This window comes from Cricetulus griseus, assembly GCF_003668045.3.
Source record: "Cricetulus griseus strain 17A/GY chromosome 1 unlocalized genomic scaffold, alternate assembly CriGri-PICRH-1.0 chr1_0, whole genome shotgun sequence".
NCBI classification, from domain to species: domain Eukaryota; kingdom Metazoa; phylum Chordata; class Mammalia; order Rodentia; family Cricetidae; genus Cricetulus; species Cricetulus griseus.
This window is the reverse complement of record NW_023276806.1, coordinates 231,628,092-231,645,822: the sequence shown is the minus strand read 5'-3', so window position 1 is coordinate 231,645,822 and position 17,731 is coordinate 231,628,092. Positions and strand designations below refer to the sequence as shown.

At 53.3% G+C, this 17,731-nt stretch overlaps 3 protein-coding genes across 3 annotated transcripts; 2 read left to right on the top strand and 1 right to left on the bottom strand.

The window, feature by feature from the left end:
* Positions 1-48: 48 nt before the first annotated feature.
* Positions 49-4,579, top strand: Csnk2b (casein kinase 2 beta). Its single transcript, XM_027388833.2, has 7 exons — positions 49-197; positions 751-833; positions 1,349-1,451; positions 2,225-2,340; positions 2,719-2,794; positions 2,921-3,110; positions 4,353-4,579. The coding sequence occupies exons 2-7, from the start codon at positions 762-764 to the stop codon at positions 4,441-4,443; spliced, it is 648 nt and encodes a 215-aa protein (XP_027244634.1). The 5' UTR covers positions 49-197; positions 751-761; the 3' UTR covers positions 4,444-4,579.
* Positions 4,580-5,106: 527 nt separating this feature from the next.
* Positions 5,107-6,308, top strand: Ly6g5b (lymphocyte antigen 6 family member G5B). The gene is given in 7 exon segments (XM_035451434.1): positions 5,107-5,173; positions 5,338-5,406; positions 5,489-5,554; positions 5,557-5,613; positions 5,848-5,933; positions 5,936-6,005; positions 6,008-6,308. Coding segments are annotated over 7 exon segments (552 nt in total). The 3' UTR covers positions 6,145-6,308.
* Positions 6,309-7,563: 1,255 nt separating this feature from the next.
* On the bottom strand, positions 7,564-13,093 carry Ly6g5c (lymphocyte antigen 6 family member G5C). Its single transcript, XM_027388694.1, is given in 7 exon segments — positions 7,564-7,581; positions 8,732-8,875; positions 9,155-9,261; positions 10,610-10,645; positions 10,648-10,677; positions 10,680-10,734; positions 12,992-13,093. Coding segments are annotated over 7 exon segments (492 nt in total).
* Between the last annotated feature and the right edge of the window lie 4,638 nt (positions 13,094-17,731).

The following is a 17,731-nucleotide window of genomic DNA, read 5'->3' as shown; positions in this document are numbered from 1 at the left end:
CGGCGTCCCTAGGGGCAGGGGCGGTCCTCGGCGCCTGCGCGTTGCCCTCTCTCCCTCCCCACCCTCCCCAGTTCCCCTTCCCCCCTCCCCACTTCGCCTGCCGCGGTCCGCTCGGCTTCCTGCGCTGTAGCGGTCGCTGCGGTTCCTTCGAAGCTCGGCTCCCCTTCCCCGCCCCAGTCCCAGTCCCCGTCCGGCCGGTGAGTCTGCGCTCGTCCCCGCGCCGCGGCGCCGGGCTCCGCGCTCCGAGATGTGGGGGCGAGGAAGGAAGGGACCGGGTCGGCGGCCGAAGGAGGCCGGGTGGCCTGAGGAGAGGAGCGGCTGTGGGGACGCTCGTGGGTCCCGCGGGGGTGCGGGGCTCCCGCCGGCGCCGCGAGGCCCCGAGAGGCGGGCTCGGGGGGGAGGATGGACTCGGGAAGCCTCGGGACGGGCGCCAGGCGAGTGCCTCGGTGGGGCCGCGCGGGCCGCGCGCGGCCGGGGGCCGGGGGGCCGGGGGGCCGGGGCCTGGCCTCGCGCCGGGCAACACCCACAGATCGGGACCTGTCACCCCCTGGGAAGGAGTGGAGCTGGTTCTCACCACGCTGTCGGGGGGCTGAGGTAAAGAAGAGAGGCGTGGAGAGCGGTGCTTCACGGGCCGGGGCCACTCAACGCCAGTGGCCTCGGATTCCTCCGCCGTTGAGGAGACCGTGTGTGTGGGAGGAGGGAAGAGACCAAGAAACAGCCTGGTCTCCACTTAACGCCCTTCTTCCTCAGCCGACGTAAAGATGAGTAGCTCTGAGGAGGTTTCCTGGATTTCCTGGTTCTGTGGGCTCCGTGGTAATGAGTTCTTCTGTGAGGTGAGTTTAGCTGGCTTTCTGGGCCCTCTCCACGTGCCCTCGGTGTTTTCGTTGTATGTTGTCTGAGATGAGATTTCCCCCGAAGCTGACTGTGTAGCCCAGACTGTCCTTGAACTCCTGGCAATCCTAGTGCCTCAGTCTCCTGAGCGCTGGGGTTCACTCTGTGCATGGCTAACAGAGGTATCGCTGGTGACCGTCAGGAAAGTTAAAATGTTTCATGTAACATGAAAACCACAGTGTGGTAACGTAGGAAATGATCAATGCCTGTGAGAGTCTGATGTCCCAGAGCAGAGAGCAAACCCGGGTCCTTTAGAGGAGGGAGACAAGTTGAATAATGCGCTGTACCTTGTTGGCCCGGAAAGAAGAGAGCTGCGGTTTCTGTGGGAGACGGAACACCTCTGCAGAAGTGAGAATAGGAAACAAGGGGAGCCGATGCGGTCGTTTGTCTCCTGGGCCAGGTGAAAGACGGGGCTTCCCACACTAGTTTCAACCTCTTGACTCCCCTGTCCCGGTAGGTGGATGAGGACTACATCCAGGACAAGTTTAATCTGACTGGACTCAATGAGCAAGTGCCTCACTACCGGCAAGCTCTAGACATGATCTTGGACCTGGAGCCTGGTAACGTGCCTGCCCCCAGGGCCGTCGCTGCGTGTGGGGTCCATGATATGTGCACTTGTGTGTGCTTTGGTTTCTTCTTATTCTGGTCTCTGCTCGCTTGCTTCTTGAATTTTTCTCTTTTCTTTTTCGGTTTTTCCAGAAGGGTTTCTCTGGCCTTGAACTCACAGAGATTCACCTGCCTCTACCTCCCGAGTGCTGGTGTTAAATGCATGTGCCACCACTGCCCAACCGCTTCTTGAATTTCTAAATTTCCTTTTGATTCTCTAGCTCTTCTGTCTATTCCCGAGTCTCTTGCTCGCTTGTTTGTTTGTTTATGTGTTTTCTCCCCCACCTCTCCTCTCCATTCATAACCCAAACTGGACTTTACCACTTGCTCTTCCTGCCTTGGCCTCCACGTGCTGGGTTTTGTATGGCACATACACCACTGCCTGGCTTCTTCATTATTTTGATTCCCTACCTGACCCTTGCCTTCAGGGACTGGTAACATTTGTTTCCATGCTCTCCAAATGTAACTCCACTGTCTCTCACAATGCCAGTCTTCTGGTGTGTTGTGTGCTGCTGCTTTCCTCCTGCTGGTCTAGAGTGCCACCCTCTGCAATTATGTTTATGTGTTGGGAAGGGGAAGAAGCTGGCAGAGACTAGAGAGGTGTGGAGAGAGGGCAGTGCTGATGGCCTGGGTGATGGATAGGGTGTGTCAGAAACAGGTGCTGGATAAACTGTAGGAGGCCACCTTGGGGATAAGGTGGGGTACAAGTGGCCATCCCACCTTTCAGATGAAGAGCTGGAAGACAACCCCAACCAGAGTGACCTGATTGAACAGGCAGCGGAGATGCTTTATGGGTTGATCCACGCCCGATACATCCTCACCAACCGAGGCATCGCCCAAATGGTGAGGCTCTGCTCCTGCTTCTGAGGCAGTGAGACAAACAGGTGCATGAGGCAGAAGGCATGTTTCGTACCTGTCAAGAAGTCTAGCAGAGGAGACGAGGAGAAGCCCAGAGCTGGGCTGAGAATCCAATCCTCACTGAGGGTCCTACTGAAGGTATTGTTTTCAGGGAGGGAGATGAGGCCATGGATAGGGAACAGAGAGAGCAAATGGCCCTTGTGTTCTGCAGCCTGCCAACTTGAGGAAAGCAGTTGAGAAGGAAGCTTGAGGACCTGTCTTGACAAAGAAGGGCTTCTAGTTAGAGGTGGGAGGCCTGGGAGGTGGGGAAGTGAGGTGCTCTGCACACGTACTCACCAGTCCCTTCCATTTTGCACACCTCAGTTGGAAAAGTACCAGCAGGGAGACTTTGGCTACTGTCCTCGTGTGTACTGTGAGAACCAGCCAATGCTTCCCATCGGTGAGTGTTGGAGAGGGGAGAGGAGGGCACTACTTGCCAGTCAGGTTGATGTGGTCAGTGCCTGAGCCCTGTGGGAGGGTGGGAGGACTTGGGGTACCTGGTCTTCAGGGTCTGGCTGTGTCCCAGGCCTTTCGGACATCCCAGGCGAGGCCATGGTGAAGCTCTACTGCCCCAAGTGCATGGACGTGTACACACCCAAATCATCAAGGCACCACCACACGGACGGCGCCTACTTCGGCACTGGTTTCCCTCACATGCTCTTCATGGTGCATCCAGAGTACCGGCCCAAACGACCTGCCAACCAGTTTGTACCCAGGTGGGGAGCAAAGACAGCCACAGAGAGTCAGAGAACGATCCGAGATCTTGGGAGAATTGAAAGACAGTCACAGAGAGTCAGAGAATGGTCCAAGATCTTGGGAGAATTGAAAGACAGTCACAGAGAGTCAGAGAACGATACGAGACCTTGGGAGAATTGAGGACAAACAGCCCTTTCTTAAGGCCTGCCTATCCCAAAGTCTGGGCTTTTTCCTGCTGAGTGACTGGGGATCCACCTGAGGCTCATGCCTCTGTTTTCTTACGCGTAGAGCAGGGTTGCAGATGAGAGCTGCTACTTGAACAGTGGCTACTGCTGCTGACATGTTAGATGCTCAACTTTTTGCCAAAATCCTCAGTTTTTGTGGTTCAGTATGGCTTATCGTCCCTATCTTATTTTTGCTGTGTACCAGGGAAGAAAGATTCCATAGCTCCTCAGATTTGGAATTTCCTGTGTGGGATGGGGGTTTAACCCAGGGCCTCCTACCTGCTAAGCACAAACTCTGTTTGAGCTATACTGTCAGTGTGGATTTTTGTTTGGTTGGTTTGGGTGGGGTGTGTGTGTGTGTGTGTGTGAGTGAGTGAGTGAGTGAGTGAGTGAGTGAGTGAGTGAGTGAGTGAGTGAGGATGGGGAGTGTTTGACAAGGTCTTTGTTGGTTGAGTTGGCCTCAAGGGATCCTTCTGCCTCTGCCATAAATGAGACTACAGATCTGCACCACCACTGCCTGGACTGGAATTTGAATTTTAGTGGATGTTTAAGATACATTTTTAAGAGGGCTGGAGAGATGGCTCAGCGGTTGAGAGCACTGGCTGCTCTTCAGGGGCCCTGAGTTCAACTCCCAACAACCACATGGTGGCTCACAACCATCTGTAATGAGATCTGATGCCCTCGAGGAACATGCAGGCAGAGCACTCATATACATAAACCAAAAAAGATACATTTTTAACCTGGGCATGGTGGCACATCCTGGTACTTGGGATGCAGAGACTATTTGAGGCCAGCCTGGTCTACAGAGTTAAGTTCCAGGGCAGCTAGGGCTGTTACACAGAGAAACCCTAACTCAAAAGGGGTGTGTGTGCATTTTCAAGTACTCATGAGGGAAAAAAATCAAGTATTCATGAGCAAGGAAGTTGTCGAACTATTGAGTAGGCATGAGGAGGAGGCTGGGGTAGTGGTGGGCTGCCAGCCACTGGAGGGCCAGAAGGTAGCTCACCCTACTGCCTCTCTGACCTCTGCCCGGCCCAGGCTCTACGGTTTCAAGATTCATCCAATGGCTTACCAGCTGCAGCTCCAAGCCGCCAGCAACTTCAAGAGCCCAGTCAAGACGATTCGCTGACTCCTCGCCCACCCATCCCTCTATCTTTAACACCACCATTCCTTTGCTTCCACCCTTTCAGGAAGTCTATGGTTTTTAGTTTAAATTAAAGGAATAGTTATTGTGGTGGGAACATGAAATAAAAAAGAAAAGGCCGTGAGCTGTCTGCTGGTTCTTGTTGCTGGGGAGGGCTGAGGAAGGGAAGGTGGTGGTGTGCGGGACTCCAGGGATCCTCATAGCTTAGGCCATTGCCCGTGGCTTGGAAACAGCACAGCTTCTTGGATTTGGTAATGTTAGTAGTTAAATATACCAGAGCTGCATTCGGGGTTGGGTAGGGGCAAGTACAGGATTGGAAAGAAAAGACTTCAGAGACTAGAGAAACACCTGGGCTCTGTGGCTGTGTGTGTTTCTACTGTAGGGGCTTCATAAGAAGTACTCTCAGGTTTGCTACTAAAGGAAATGTAACCCTAAAGTAAATAGAACTGCAGGGAAGGCAGACAGCCACAACTGTTGATCTGCTATCTGTGTGTCCATCTGGGAAGGATGGGGGCGCGTCTCTGGCCATCCTCCCCCAACATAATAGGAAGCAAGCCTGTTGTGTAGGTGGACAGCAGGTAGGGCCCAGACGGACGCCAAGCCGTGGCCCTGGAAGTGGGGGTACAAGTCTTCCAGGGCATGTGTAGGATGAAGACACCTGATAAAGATCCAGCCCGAGCTCAGCTGTTGCCCACATGGGAACCAGGCCTTGTGGGTGAGGACACGCCTTCCTGCCAACTGGTAACTTCTTCCAGGTGGGAACACAGCAGTTTCTGCTCAGACTACCTGTCAAAACTGTTCTGCCTCTGAGGATTAAGGGGTGTGATCCCAGGAAGGTGGGGTTTGACGTATTCCACAGGAGCTGTTCCTCTTGCTCAGAATCCCACAATGAAGGCCTGTGTGCTAACCATGGTGTGCTGACCGTGGTGGGCTTTGCAGTGGGCAAAGGTAAGGGCCGAGGCCTGGGAGGAAGGGGAACTGAACTGGGAAGGGTAGGCCCAGGGCCCTGGGTCTGTGTACCAAGCTCCAGTTGCTGATATTCGTACCCGCCACTGCTGGTGCCTCTTGGAAGACCCTTCCATGGGCTTCATTTCTGGTCAGAAAAGTGCACCGTCAGCAGTTCATCCCCTCGTGTGGTTATCACGGTCTACCACAGAAAGTCCATGGAAAGGGCTGCTGGCAGAACAGTGTGGCTTGGTCTTCTCCCTCGTGACGGTTGTTGGGATCTTGGAAGAGGGTGTGTGTGCAGACAAGTGAGTGAATATTTTATTTTTAGCCTCTTCTGAGAGTACATAGGATAAAATCTGGTCTGCATGAATGCTGAAGAAAGTTAGGTTTGGTGGCTGTGGGAAGCTTTTAACAGGGATTACAACTGTCCCCTCCCCTCGGGTGTTCAGATTCACTTCCATGTAGGAAGCTGTGGACAGTACAATTCCTACTGCTGTAAAGAAAAGCACAAATCTCCTGTCTCCCAGGCTACTGGTGTAAGGCTGACTGATGTCAGGACGATTACTGCAACTCTTGGTCCAGTGCCCAGCTCCAGAGTCCTCGCCTGGGCCCCCAAGAAGACGTCTGGCCTTGCCCCTGTCTGAGTCCCAGATATACCAGTTCTACCAGGCCCTGGCAGCCCTGGAGCTGGGTGTGTCCATGGCTGACCTGCGTCTCATACACTTGTCCCCAGCTTAGGACTTGTGCTTCCTCCCCAGACTAGACCCTGGCCCGCTCCCCTTCCCAGATACTGCTCTGCGGCCCTTGAGCACTCTGGGTCCTTGGGTGCCAGTGCTGGCTTGTCTCCCTCCTGTTGCAGAGCCTTAGGTATGGCTTCTGCCCGTGAATGTCCCTGTCCTCACGTGCCCTCAGTCTGGTCACGTGTGACAGCTCTTTATCCTGTCTTATGCCCTGAGCCTCACAGCCAGGCTACCACAGGAAGGGCAAAGGGTGACTTCTGTGCCGATTTCCTGGTGTGGCAACCTGTCTGCCCCCTCCCTGACCTCACTTCACCTAACTTGGTGACTGGTGGGGGGGGGGGTCAGGGGCTGTTCTGCTTAGTCATGTAGCCCGTTTCCCTCCATAATAAACCAAATCTGCTGTGCGGGCAGTGGGGAGGGTCAGGTTCAGATGTGGGCAGGCCAAAGAGATAAGTGTGGGATTCAAACAGGATTGCTAAATCTTACCCACTGTACCTGGTCTTTATGGCTTCCTCAAATTACCCTGAAAGGCCACAGCCTTCTCCCTCTGCTCAGCTAAAGACCAAAGCACGCGGACAGGCTCCCCACTTGAACCCTCAAAACCTGGAACAGTAGTCCAGGTGGTGCTGGCTTTTCACCTGAGGAGAAACTCATCCACATGTATTGAGCAAGCTGGTTCATTCCAAGAATCCCGAATATGCAGCTTGCTAGAGGCTGCAGCTGTTAAATCTCCATTTTAGTAGTTTGAGGTTTTTTTAAGATGAGGTCTCCTGACCCTCCTTCCTCCACCTTTCAAGAGTTAGGATTATCACAGGTGTGTGCTACCACACGAAATACTGAAAATTTCTGGTCACATGGTGGTGCACACCATTAATCCTAGCACTTGGGGCAGGCGAGTCTCTGAGTGAGGCCAGCCTGGTCTACATAGTGAGCGCCAGGACAGCCAGGGCCACATGATAGATCTTGTCTCAAAACAAACGAATAAGAATAAATATTGAAAACTTTGAAGCACAGAGAAAGTCCTCAGGGGTACTTATGTTCTGTCCGTTCAACAGCATCAGCCAGGCTTTGAGTACCAGCACTGTCTCGGGTGGGCATAGTCAGGCTCGCAGCCTTGCACTTAAGTGCTAGAGCGCTGTGGCCCCAGGTGTGCTGCCCGGGAGAGTCGGTTCTGTAGCGTGTGGAGGTGGGACGCCTCAGGAGAGAGGCGATGGATGCACAGGTGTGCGTGCTCATGGACAAATGTACATAGGGACTTGCGCTCTGTTTTGGCTTTTGTGATCAGGCTGGCCTCGATCACAAGGCCATGCTGCCTCAGCCTTTGTGTACTGAGAGCCGCCATGCGAGCCGCCTGCTCTGTAACCTTGCCAGCACCCGGTGGATGCGGCCTTCATGTCCCTTCCTGAGCACACCTGACTCAGGTGATGGTACACACCTGTTGAACAGACAGAACAGATGGACACATTAGGAGAATCTGGAGTTGGAGGCCAGTAAGGGGTATACAACAAACACACACATACCCCCTAAGGAAAAAAATCCACAACCTCCTCCCCAGATTTACACTGCTCTTCCTGGTCAGACTGGGAGACAGACAGGGTTAGGAAGAGACACTAAACCAGGGAGTGGAAAGCAAGGTTCCTTGTTCCCTCGAGCGCCACTGTCTCCTTCCTAGTTCCCCTTGGTCTACCTCATTGCTCATGTCCTGTATCCTGCCGATGTGGCCTCTGGACCTCTTGGCTGTCCCCCACGGAGGAGGGAGCTCTGATCTGACAGCACCGCCTACTAACTTAACCGACCCCACCTTCACCATCTAAGTGTGTCGGGTTCCTCTTCAGCTTTGTATCTCTGGAGTTCAGTAACAGATGTCAAGGCAGGGTAGGAGAGGAGCTCAGCCCCTTGATGGAGCAGTCTGACCCAGTTTCCAAGGCCTTCCCCACATTAGAAGAGGCAAACTAAACACTTTGCAGATTGTTTATTTGGGGGGAACTGTAAAGATTCAGACATTAAGCCAGCCTGCCCCATCACCTGGCAGAATGCACCAGGCAGTGCCCTGGTCAGCCCAGGGTTCCGTGAGTACTAGTCTGCACGCGGGTGCAAAGGACCCTTTACAAGACAGACCCTGCCCGATTATGCTCTCTTCCCAGCTCTTCTCTTTCCCCCACAGTTCCCCTGGGGCAGACAGGACTTTTCCTGACCCCTCTTCTCTTCTGTCGTCTCTCTCTCTCTCTCTCCCTGTCTCTTTACCTCTTTTCTCTTTCCTTCCCCCTCCCCCCCTTCTAATGAAACTTCTCACTTAAGCTCTGTCTGCCTGGCGTGTTTGTCCCTCTGCCTCCGACACCCTCACCCGACATGGAATCTGCCAAGGTCCCCCACGCAGGCTTCCCTTCAAGCTTTATCATAGCAGGAACACCTAGGAACTTTGGCTGACTGAGAGAAGGAGCTGGGGAAAGAAGGTGGCAGAGTGGGGTGTGGATGAGGAGAGGCCAAGATGGCCGCTGAGAGAGCTTTGGAGTTGACCTGCCTGGGTCCATATTTGAATCCGGAGAGTGGCTGAACACAACAGTTCCTGGTGTCCTAGTACGTACTTTTTTCCTCCTGTTTGTTGGATTGTTGCAGAAATCTCAGAAGCAGTGTTGGTAGACTATCCAAAAGCCAAACGCTGGGAAGGCAGGGGCGTGTGAACAGGCCTTCACCTGCTCCCGGCTGCGGCAGTTACCATGAACGGGTGCCTAGAGAAGGGCCACAGGTACAGAGCCCCCAGTGCATCCTCAGTCCACACAGTCCACCTATTATCTCCCTTAATTACCTGTCCTTGAACCAAAAGAAAGCCACTGAGAACTGGATGGGTGTGGGAGCGCCCAGTGAGCCATCAGCGAGGAAACTTTAAAGGTGTTTGTGGGGAGTTTGAAGGATTTGAAATTGTACTGTTGGTTGGGGAGTAGAGTCCAGAGTCAGAGCTTGAGAAGGATGAGGAGTCCAGCATCATAGGACCGTTCTGAGAAAGATACCGGGGTGTACTGAAGGTTGGGCTGCAGAAGAGGAATGGTTTCCACAGCAGAAGAGGGTAGGACAGTGATGTGTGGTAGGACCCAGGCACAAGTCCGGGATTCAGTTCCTAGCAACACAGATGAGAGAGAGACTGGGGAGGTGGCACGGTGGCCAAGAGTGCATACTGCCTTGGCTGAAGCCCTAGGGAGTGTGGGCTACTGAGACCCTGTCTCACAATGCCAGGTAAAGTGTACACAAGCCACCTGACGGCTCACACCTGAAATCCCAACACTAAGAGGCTGAGGCCGGCCTGTGCTGTACAGTGCTTGCCCAGCCTGGCTTCTACCCACAAGGACTGCAGAAGAAGGAAACCATGTAACAAAAGGTCATGAATGAAGACAGCTTATCCTGTGGAGAATTAACAGCATTGTCCTGGCCAGGCTTTCTGGTACACTCCTGTAATCCAACACAAGAGGGTCACAAGTTCAAGGTTAGTCTGGGCTACACAGTGTAATGATGGATCTAAAATAGAAAAGTGGGGGGCTGGAGAGATGGCTCAGAGGTTAAGAGCACTGGCTGCTCCACCAGAGGTCCTGAGTTTAATTCCCAGCAACCACATGGTGGTTCATAGCCATCTGTAGTGAGATCTGGTGCCCTCTTCTGGCCTGCAGGCATACATGCGGATAGAACACTGTATGCATAATAAATAAATCTTAAAGGGAAAAAAAAGTAAAAGAGAACCATTTCTGGAGCCATCACTATTTGACTCCGCCTGTGAGATTCACGCAAGCCTCTGGCTCTTTCTGCACCTGTCTTTTTCTGTTAAATGGGGGCAGTAATGGGCACTTCAGAGACTGTATCGGCCCTGCTATACTTAGACAGCGCATCCATACAGTCCGCATCCAGTATCTGTTCATTTAATAGGGGTAGGGGACTGGGTGGAAGAAGAGGAAGGAATACACTCAGTCCTCCAGGCAGGCAGTGAGGTAGAGACACTGCACATGAGGAAAGCATTTTGGTGAACTGTTCAGACCCAGGAAGAAGTCTGAGGCCTGGTGAAAGCCAGTCCAGCAGGTAGGCTCGTCTGTGATGTGAGCGCAGAGGACCAGCCAAACCTCTGGAACATGAGCCCTTAAGGGTCAGGAAGACTGGGCGAAGAGCAGTGGGCGTTCTCCAAGAGCCTCTGCCAGCAGTAACGCCAGCCTCTGAGGGAAGGCCAGTGCCTGAGGGGAGAGCCCAGGGCCCTTCAAGCCTGGGCACTGCACAAAAGTGGGAGGCAGTTGGCTGTGGGCTGAGGAGGACGAGAGGGGAGACAGGTGGAGGCTCTGACAAAGTCCTGGAATGTCTTAGGGCTGTGGGAACAAGACACCGTGTGCAGCGTGGGAGACTGGGAAGAGGCTTGTGGGGCCTGCCCATGGGTGGGAGGAGGGATCCATGGCGGAGCTGGCCTGTGGTGGAGGGGAGGTCTGCTTAACCGTTCTTTATGTGCAGGATGATGCAGCTGCTGCCCAGAGGCAGACATCCAAACCCAGAAGACACCCAACTCTTGGGTCTCCAGGAGACAAAAGTAGCAATGCAGGTACTTGGTGAATGGAGGTGGCTGATGGGGCCCTCAGCAGGATGTTTTTGCCTAGAACAGAGATGCTGTGAGTCAGAGTCCCACCTGCCCCCATGCTGTGTTAACCCCACTGTTCCTGCTCTGCAACCACAAGACCTCGGATTCTTGAGAGCCATATGCTTTAACGGACCTCACTGAAAGCCTTCACTCTTGCCAGGTTTGGTGGTAACTCTCCTTTAATTCTGTACTCGGGGGCTGAAGATCTCTCAGTTTGAGACCAGCCGGGTCTACATAATAGCAGGCCACAGCCGGGGCTACATAGTGAGAGCCTATCTCAAAAAAGTTAACAAAACAACAGCAATTCCCAGACCTCTTTCTATGTTACCACACACACACAAAGAAATGCATCCAGAGGGCTGGAGAGATGGCTCAGAGGTTAAGAGCACCGACTGCTCTTCCAGAGGTCCTGAGTTCAATTCCCAGCAACCACATGGTGGCTCACAAACATCTATAGTGAGATCTGGTGTCCTCTTCTGGTGTGCAGATAGACATGGAAGCAGAATGTTGTATACATAGTAAATAAATAAAAAAAATCTTTAGAAAAAAGGAAGGAAGGAAGGAAGGAAGGACGCATCCACTTAGCATGTATTTAAAGGGCTAACCTGTCCTCGGCACTCCGTAAGCCTGATTTACATTTACAGGTGAAGTGGAGGCTGCCCATCCCTGCCTTGTTAGAACAACACTTCCGCTATGACTTAGCGTTCAGTATCTCACCCCATTGTTCTGGGACCACACTATGTCTCACTATCAGCCTTGGCGGTCTTCTGCTCCTTGCCTCAAGACCCTGAGTGCTGGAGTTGTCACCAGTGAACACGCTTTTTCCTCCTCCTCCTTCCCCTCCTGTTTTCTAATTTCGTTTTCTGAGAGAGTTTCTTTGTGTAGCCCTGGCTGTCCTGAAACTCACTTTGTAGACCAGGCTGGCTTTGAACTCACAGAGTTCTGCCTCTGCCTCTGCTCCTACCTCTGCCTCCTGAGTGCTGGGACTAAAGGCGTCAGCCACCACATGCAGCTTGAACATTCGTTCTGATGTAATGTTCAGAGATGAAGACAGGAGTCTATCGGAGGAGAGGGGGAGTCTGCGGCCCGTAGACGGGGAACTCAAACAGCCCCATGCTACATGCCATACTCTGGCCCCATCCCTGGGAGGGGCTCATGTTAAAGGTTAGCTACCAAAGCCTACACACATATGAAGTCGCCCCTTCCCCTGGTCCTTGGCCCACACCACATGCTAAGAGCTTAGGACAAGAAGATGGCTTAGTGTGTGTGGTGCAGAGGCTTGGCCACCAGGTGAGGTTAGCACTGAATTCCACGCCATTCTGCCTTACAGATTCTTCTGCCCCTCACATCTGCGTGGCCCCAGTCCTCCCCATTCTGTGCTCTCATCTGCGTGACCCCAGTCCTCCCCATTCTGTGCTCTCTCACCTGCGTGGCCCCCAGTCCTCCCCATTCTGTGCTCTCTCACCTGCGTGGCCCCCAGTCCTCCCCATTCTGTGCTCTCATCTGCGTGACCCAGTCCTCCCCATTCTGTGCTCTCTCACCTGCGTGGCCCTAGTCCTCCCCATTCTGTGCTCTCTCATCTGCGTGACCCCAGTCCTCCCCATTCTGTGCTCTCATCTGCGTGACCCCAGTCCTCCCCATTCTGTGCTCTCTCACCTGCGTGACCCCCAGTCCTCCCCATTCTGTGCTCTCTCATCTGCGTGGCCCCCAGTCCTCCCCATTCTGTGCTCTCTCACCTGCGTGACCCCAGTCCTCCCCATTCTGTGCTCTCATCTGCGTGACCCCAGTCCTCCCCATTCTGTGCTCTCATCTGCGTGGCCCCCAGTCCTCCCCATTCTGTGCTCTCTCACCTGCGTGGCCCCCAGTCCTCCCCATTCTGTGCTCTCTCATCTGCGTGGCCCCCCGTCCTCCCCATTCTGTGCTCTCTCACCTGCGTGACCCCAGTCCTCCCCATTCTGTGCTCTCATCTGTGTGACCCCAGTCCTCCCCATTCTGTGCTCTCTCACCTGCGTGGCCCCCAGTCCTCCCCATTCTGTGCTCTCTCACCTGCGTGGCCCCAGTCCTCCCCATTCTGTGCTCTCATCTGCGTGGCCCGCAGTCCTCCCCATTCTGTGCTCTCTCACCTGCGTGGCCCCCAGTCCTCCCCATTCTGTGCTCTCTCATCTGCGTGGCCCCCAGTCCTCCCCATTCTGTGCTCTCTCACCTGCGTGACCCCAGTCCTCCCCATTCTGTGCTCTCTCACCTGCGTGGCCCCCAGTCCTCCCCATTCTGTGCTCTCATCTGCGTGACCCCAGTCCTCCCCATTCTGTGCTCTCTCACCTGCGTGGCCCCCAGTCCTCCCCATTCTGTGCTCTCTCACCTGCGTGGCCCCAGTCCTCCCCATTCTGTGCTCTCATCTGCGTGGCCCGCAGTCCTCCCCATTCTGTGCTCTCTCACCTGCGTGGCCCCCAGTCCTCCCCATTCTGTGCTCTCTCATCTGCGTGGCCCCCAGTCCTCCCCATTCTGTGCTCTCTCACCTGCGTGACCCCAGTCCTCCCCATTCTGTGCTCTCATCTGCGTGACCCCAGTCCTCCCCATTCTGTGCTCTCTCACCTGCGTGGCCCCCAGTCCTCCCCATTCTGTGTTGCCCTTGAAACTGCAGAATGTCCTTCAGTGTCTCCTGAAAGCTTGCTGACACCACAGTGAGCTGTCCCCAGGACTGTCCTTTGGGGTGACCAGCTATCCCTGCACAGTTCCACACACCTGCCCAGGGTGTCACCTGCCCTGCCACTGACGTCACCTGTGCATCCTGGACAGGCGTGCCCAGACCCTGGGAGAAACCAGTTTCTCCTGCCACCTGGCCTGGCAACCCAGCTAACCCTTACAGAGGTTCTCAACCTGTGGTTCACAACCCCTTTGTTCAGACATCCCGCATACCAGATACTTACATTATGATTATTAAGAGTTATCAAATATACAGTTAGGAAGTGGCAACAAAAAATGATTTTATGACTGGGGGTCACCACAGCACGAGGAACTGTTGGAAAGGGTCGCAGCATTAGAAGGCTGAGAACCCCTGCTTTGGAGGTGCTTACCAAGAACCAAGCTCACCAGGACCAGCACTAGTGAGCTAACAGCACACAGGGCTTGGGTGACACTATGGAGTCCCAGGGGCCTCAAATGAGGTCTGGGCTTATATTGGTGGGGGAGAGGCTGGCCAAGAGGAGGGAGACAGGCAACACTCTGACGTGGAAATCAGCGCCAGAATAACCAGTTCAGAATGTTCACCACCCACAGCCATTCTGGGCCCTCATATCCTGTCTCAGGGAAGGAGTTTCTTTCCTTTCCTGATGCTCTGACAAAATACCCCAACAAAAGCAACTCAGGAGAAGCATTTATTTTATTTATTAAGACAGGGTCTATGTAACTCTGGTTGTCCTGGAAATCTCTGTAGACCAGGCAGGCACCACACTTACAGAGCTCTTAATCCCAAATGCAGGGATCAAGGTGTGTGCCACCATGCCTGGCAAAATGTTTATTTTAGCTCATTATCCCAGGTCACAGTCCATCACAGAAGGGAAGTCACAGGGACAAGAACTTCAGAGACCCTGGCCATATTGCAACCACAGTCAAGAGCAGAGAACAGTGAATTCCTGCATGTGTGCCTCACTTCACACACACCCCCACTGCCCAAGATGTGTGTGTGTGTGTGTGTGTGTGTGTGTGTCTGTCTGTCTGTCTGTCTGTCTGTCTATCTCTGCACATACATGTGTATGTGAGTGGCCAAGAGGGGCAGAGTGGGAAGGTGCCACACTTGTTGGAGCTGGAGTTTGTTCCCATCCTCAGGCTGACTGAGCATTCTTAACTCGGGAGCCATCTCTCCAGCCTGGCCTTTCCATTCCTCCTGGGGAAATGAGCAGCCTAAGTGTAGTTAATGTAATCAAGGTAACTCCCCGCTGAGACACTGTTCCAGGTGATTCTAGATTTGTCAAGGTGACAATTAAACCAGTGTGCTGACCCTTTGGGTCATTGCTTTAGGTGTTGGAGATAAAACTGTGGAGTCCCAGCTCTCCCTGGAGGAAGTCTAGTGGGGGAGACAAGGCAGGAAGTGAGGAGGAGGAGGAGAGCACAGCAGGGCACCAGGGCAGCTGAAGCCAAGCCGAAGACCACAGGGATCTCTGCAGGGGCGGTGTGAGCAGAGGCATCTCTGCAGGGCAGCTGTTTTGTAAAGTGCTGCCATTTCTGCACAGTGGAGAATCAAGGGGTTAAGAATGGAGGTCTGAGCCGGGTGACATAGGCTACCCAGACACTCAGGACCACAATTCAAGACTTGACTGAGCTAGAGTGAGTTCAGAGAGTAAAATAAGCTGGCTGTGGTGGGGGGGCACACATTTAACACTGACGTCACTGTGAGTCTGAGGCCAGCCGAGTCTACATAGCGAGTTCCAGGCCAGCCAGGACTACACAGTCCTGTAGTTAGATGGTAGATGGCTGATAATGATAGATGATAGACAGATAGTGAAGGAAGGAAGGAACAAATGGAGGAAGAATGCTAGCTGTGAGGCCGGCCTAGCATACATTCAATCCCCAATAGTATCGAAGCCAGGACAGAGGGCAATCCTGAGTTCAGTCAGAAGATGGCGACATAGGGTTTTGGAAAAGCAGTGAGGACACAGATGTAGCGAATGAATGGAGGTGATTGTTTAGAAAGTTTTCAGACAAGTTCTCCCTCTGTAGCTCTGTCTGGCCCGAGTACACCAGGCTGCCCTGGAACTGGTCCTCCTGCCCCGGTCTCCTTACACTGGGATGACAGCACCAGCTTGCCGAGCGTTAGAGTGGGTTCAGAGGAAAAAATGGATGGGAAGACAGGACAGTCCGTGGGGTCAAAAGAGCGGGGCAGGCTTGCACAAAGAGACCACCTTCCTTTCTGCCCCGCCCAGCTCTGCTAAGGATCAGAGAGTCCACAGGCTCGATGCTCCGAGTCCCCGCTCCCTGGCTGACAGCTCATTGGCTCCAGGAAGGATGCATTGTTGGCCCTGTGCAGGTGGCACAGCTCTGTAGGTGACTTGCCAGGCTCTCTGCTTGGTGCCGCATCCGCAGACGGTGGCGCTCTGAAATGAGTCCCCTCTCAGGCTCTGGGAACCCACCCCTGGTCCGCTTGCTTCTTACCTTCTCCCCAGGTAGGTTGCAGGCTTGAATTTTTTTTCACTTTAAGCCACATTGCACCATGGGAGACACAACCTTCTTTACTGTACTGTCTGTCTGGAAGTTTGAGGCTGGAACCCCAAGGTCCAGGCCCTCCTCTCTACTGTCAGAACTTTCCAAAAACTATCACATTTCAGGGCTGAAGGAGAAACCAAAGCTCTGAGAGTTGGACCGGGTAGGAAGAAATTCGCTTCTGAGGGCCCCAAAAAACTTATGTTGATGGGGGATTGAGGGAGGTCCTGGAACCAGCCGATACAAGACACAAATGTCTGTTGAATGATGAGCAATAGGGACAGAAGTCAGAGGAGCCCTTAAAAGATTTATTGAATATATGGGTGTGCTCTATCAACTTTATGCCAGAAGACGGATCAGATCCCACTATAGATGGTTGCAAGCCACCATGTGGGTGCTGGGAATTGAATCTGGGTCCTCTGGAAGAACAGCCTGTGCTCTTTTATTTTTTAAAGATTTTATTTATTTATTATGTATACAACATTCTGCTTCCATGTATATCTGCACACCAGAAGAGGGCACCAGATCTCATAATAGATGGTTGTGAGTCACCATGTGGTTGCTGGGAATTGAACTCAGGTCCTCTGGAAGAACAGTCAGTGCGCTTAACCTCTGAACCATCTCTCCAGCCCCAGCCTGTGTTCTTAACCGCTCAGCCAGCTCTGCAGCCTCAGAGGAATCCTTGAAGAGCATAGGGCGTGCTCTGACCCAACCAACTGTGCCCTCCCTGCTCCAGGATGAAGCCACAGAGGAGAAAGGAGTCACTCTGGAGGTCAGAGCTTTGAGACAAGCAGGGGTGAGTGCAGCTCTCGGGAGGAGTCAGGGGACAGAGAGCCTTGCTGCTGCTTCCTTTTCCTCTTCTTCCTCTTCTTTTTGTAAGGTTTATTTATTTATTTAGTGTGTACACAGTATTCTGCCTGCATGTACCCCTGCAGGCCAGAAGAGGGCACCAGATCTCATTACAGATGGCTGTGAGCCACCATGTGGGTGCTGGGAATTGAACTCAGGAAGAGCAGCCAGTGTTCTTAACCTCTGAGCCATCACTTCAGCACTGCTCTTGCTTCTTTTTAGTAGTAGTGTAATAATAATAATAATAATAATATAATAATCAGTCTATAGTGGTGGCGCACACCTTTAGTCCCAGCACTCGGGAGGCAGAGGCAGGCAGAACTCTGGTTTACAGAGCGAGTTCCAGGACAGGCTCCAAAGCTACAGAAAAACCTTGTCTCAAAAGTTTATGAGTATGGATGTTTTGCCTGCAAGTGTGTCTGTGTACCATGTGAGCGATGCCCGTGAAAGTCAGGAGAGGGCATGGAGTTAGAGACAGTTGTGAGCCACCATGTGGTGCTGGGAGTCTCCCTCTGGGTGGTCTGGAAGCACAGGGCACCTCTCCAGCTTCCCCGCCCCTTGTTTCTTTTCTGTCAGCTGTTGGAGGTGGCTAGTGAGGGTCCAGGGCCCAGAAAGTTCGTTTCTATGACAACAGCTTCCCTCCAGGTTTCCTAAGGTAAAAAGGACTTTGCAGTAGTCGTCATGGTGACAGTGGCAGATGACCATGTCCATGCTGAGTGCTCTCCCTTGTGACAAGGGATGCCAGAAGATAAACAGCCAAGTGACAAAATGGGCAGGGTCTGAGGACAGACAGACAGGGTCCACATACACAAGGGGCCTCGTACGATGGGCTTGGAGAGCCAGCTTCTGTTGAGGAAGTCATCAGAGAAACTGAGCTTTCAGTTGAATGTTAATGAGTGACTAGGTTCATAAGGAAGTAGGGACGGACGGATAAACA

Excerpts from the sequence above, each read along its gene's own strand:
- Csnk2b (XM_027388833.2), top strand. The coding sequence starts at position 762 with ATGAGTAGCTCTGAGGAGGTTTCCTGGATTTCCTGGTTCTGTGGGCTC. Across the intron at positions 1,452-2,224 it reads GATCTTGGACCTGGAGCCTG|ATGAAGAGCTGGAAGACAAC; the intron begins GTAACGTGCCTG and ends CCCACCTTTCAG. Across the intron at positions 2,341-2,718 it reads ACCGAGGCATCGCCCAAATG|TTGGAAAAGTACCAGCAGGG; the intron begins GTGAGGCTCTGC and ends TGCACACCTCAG.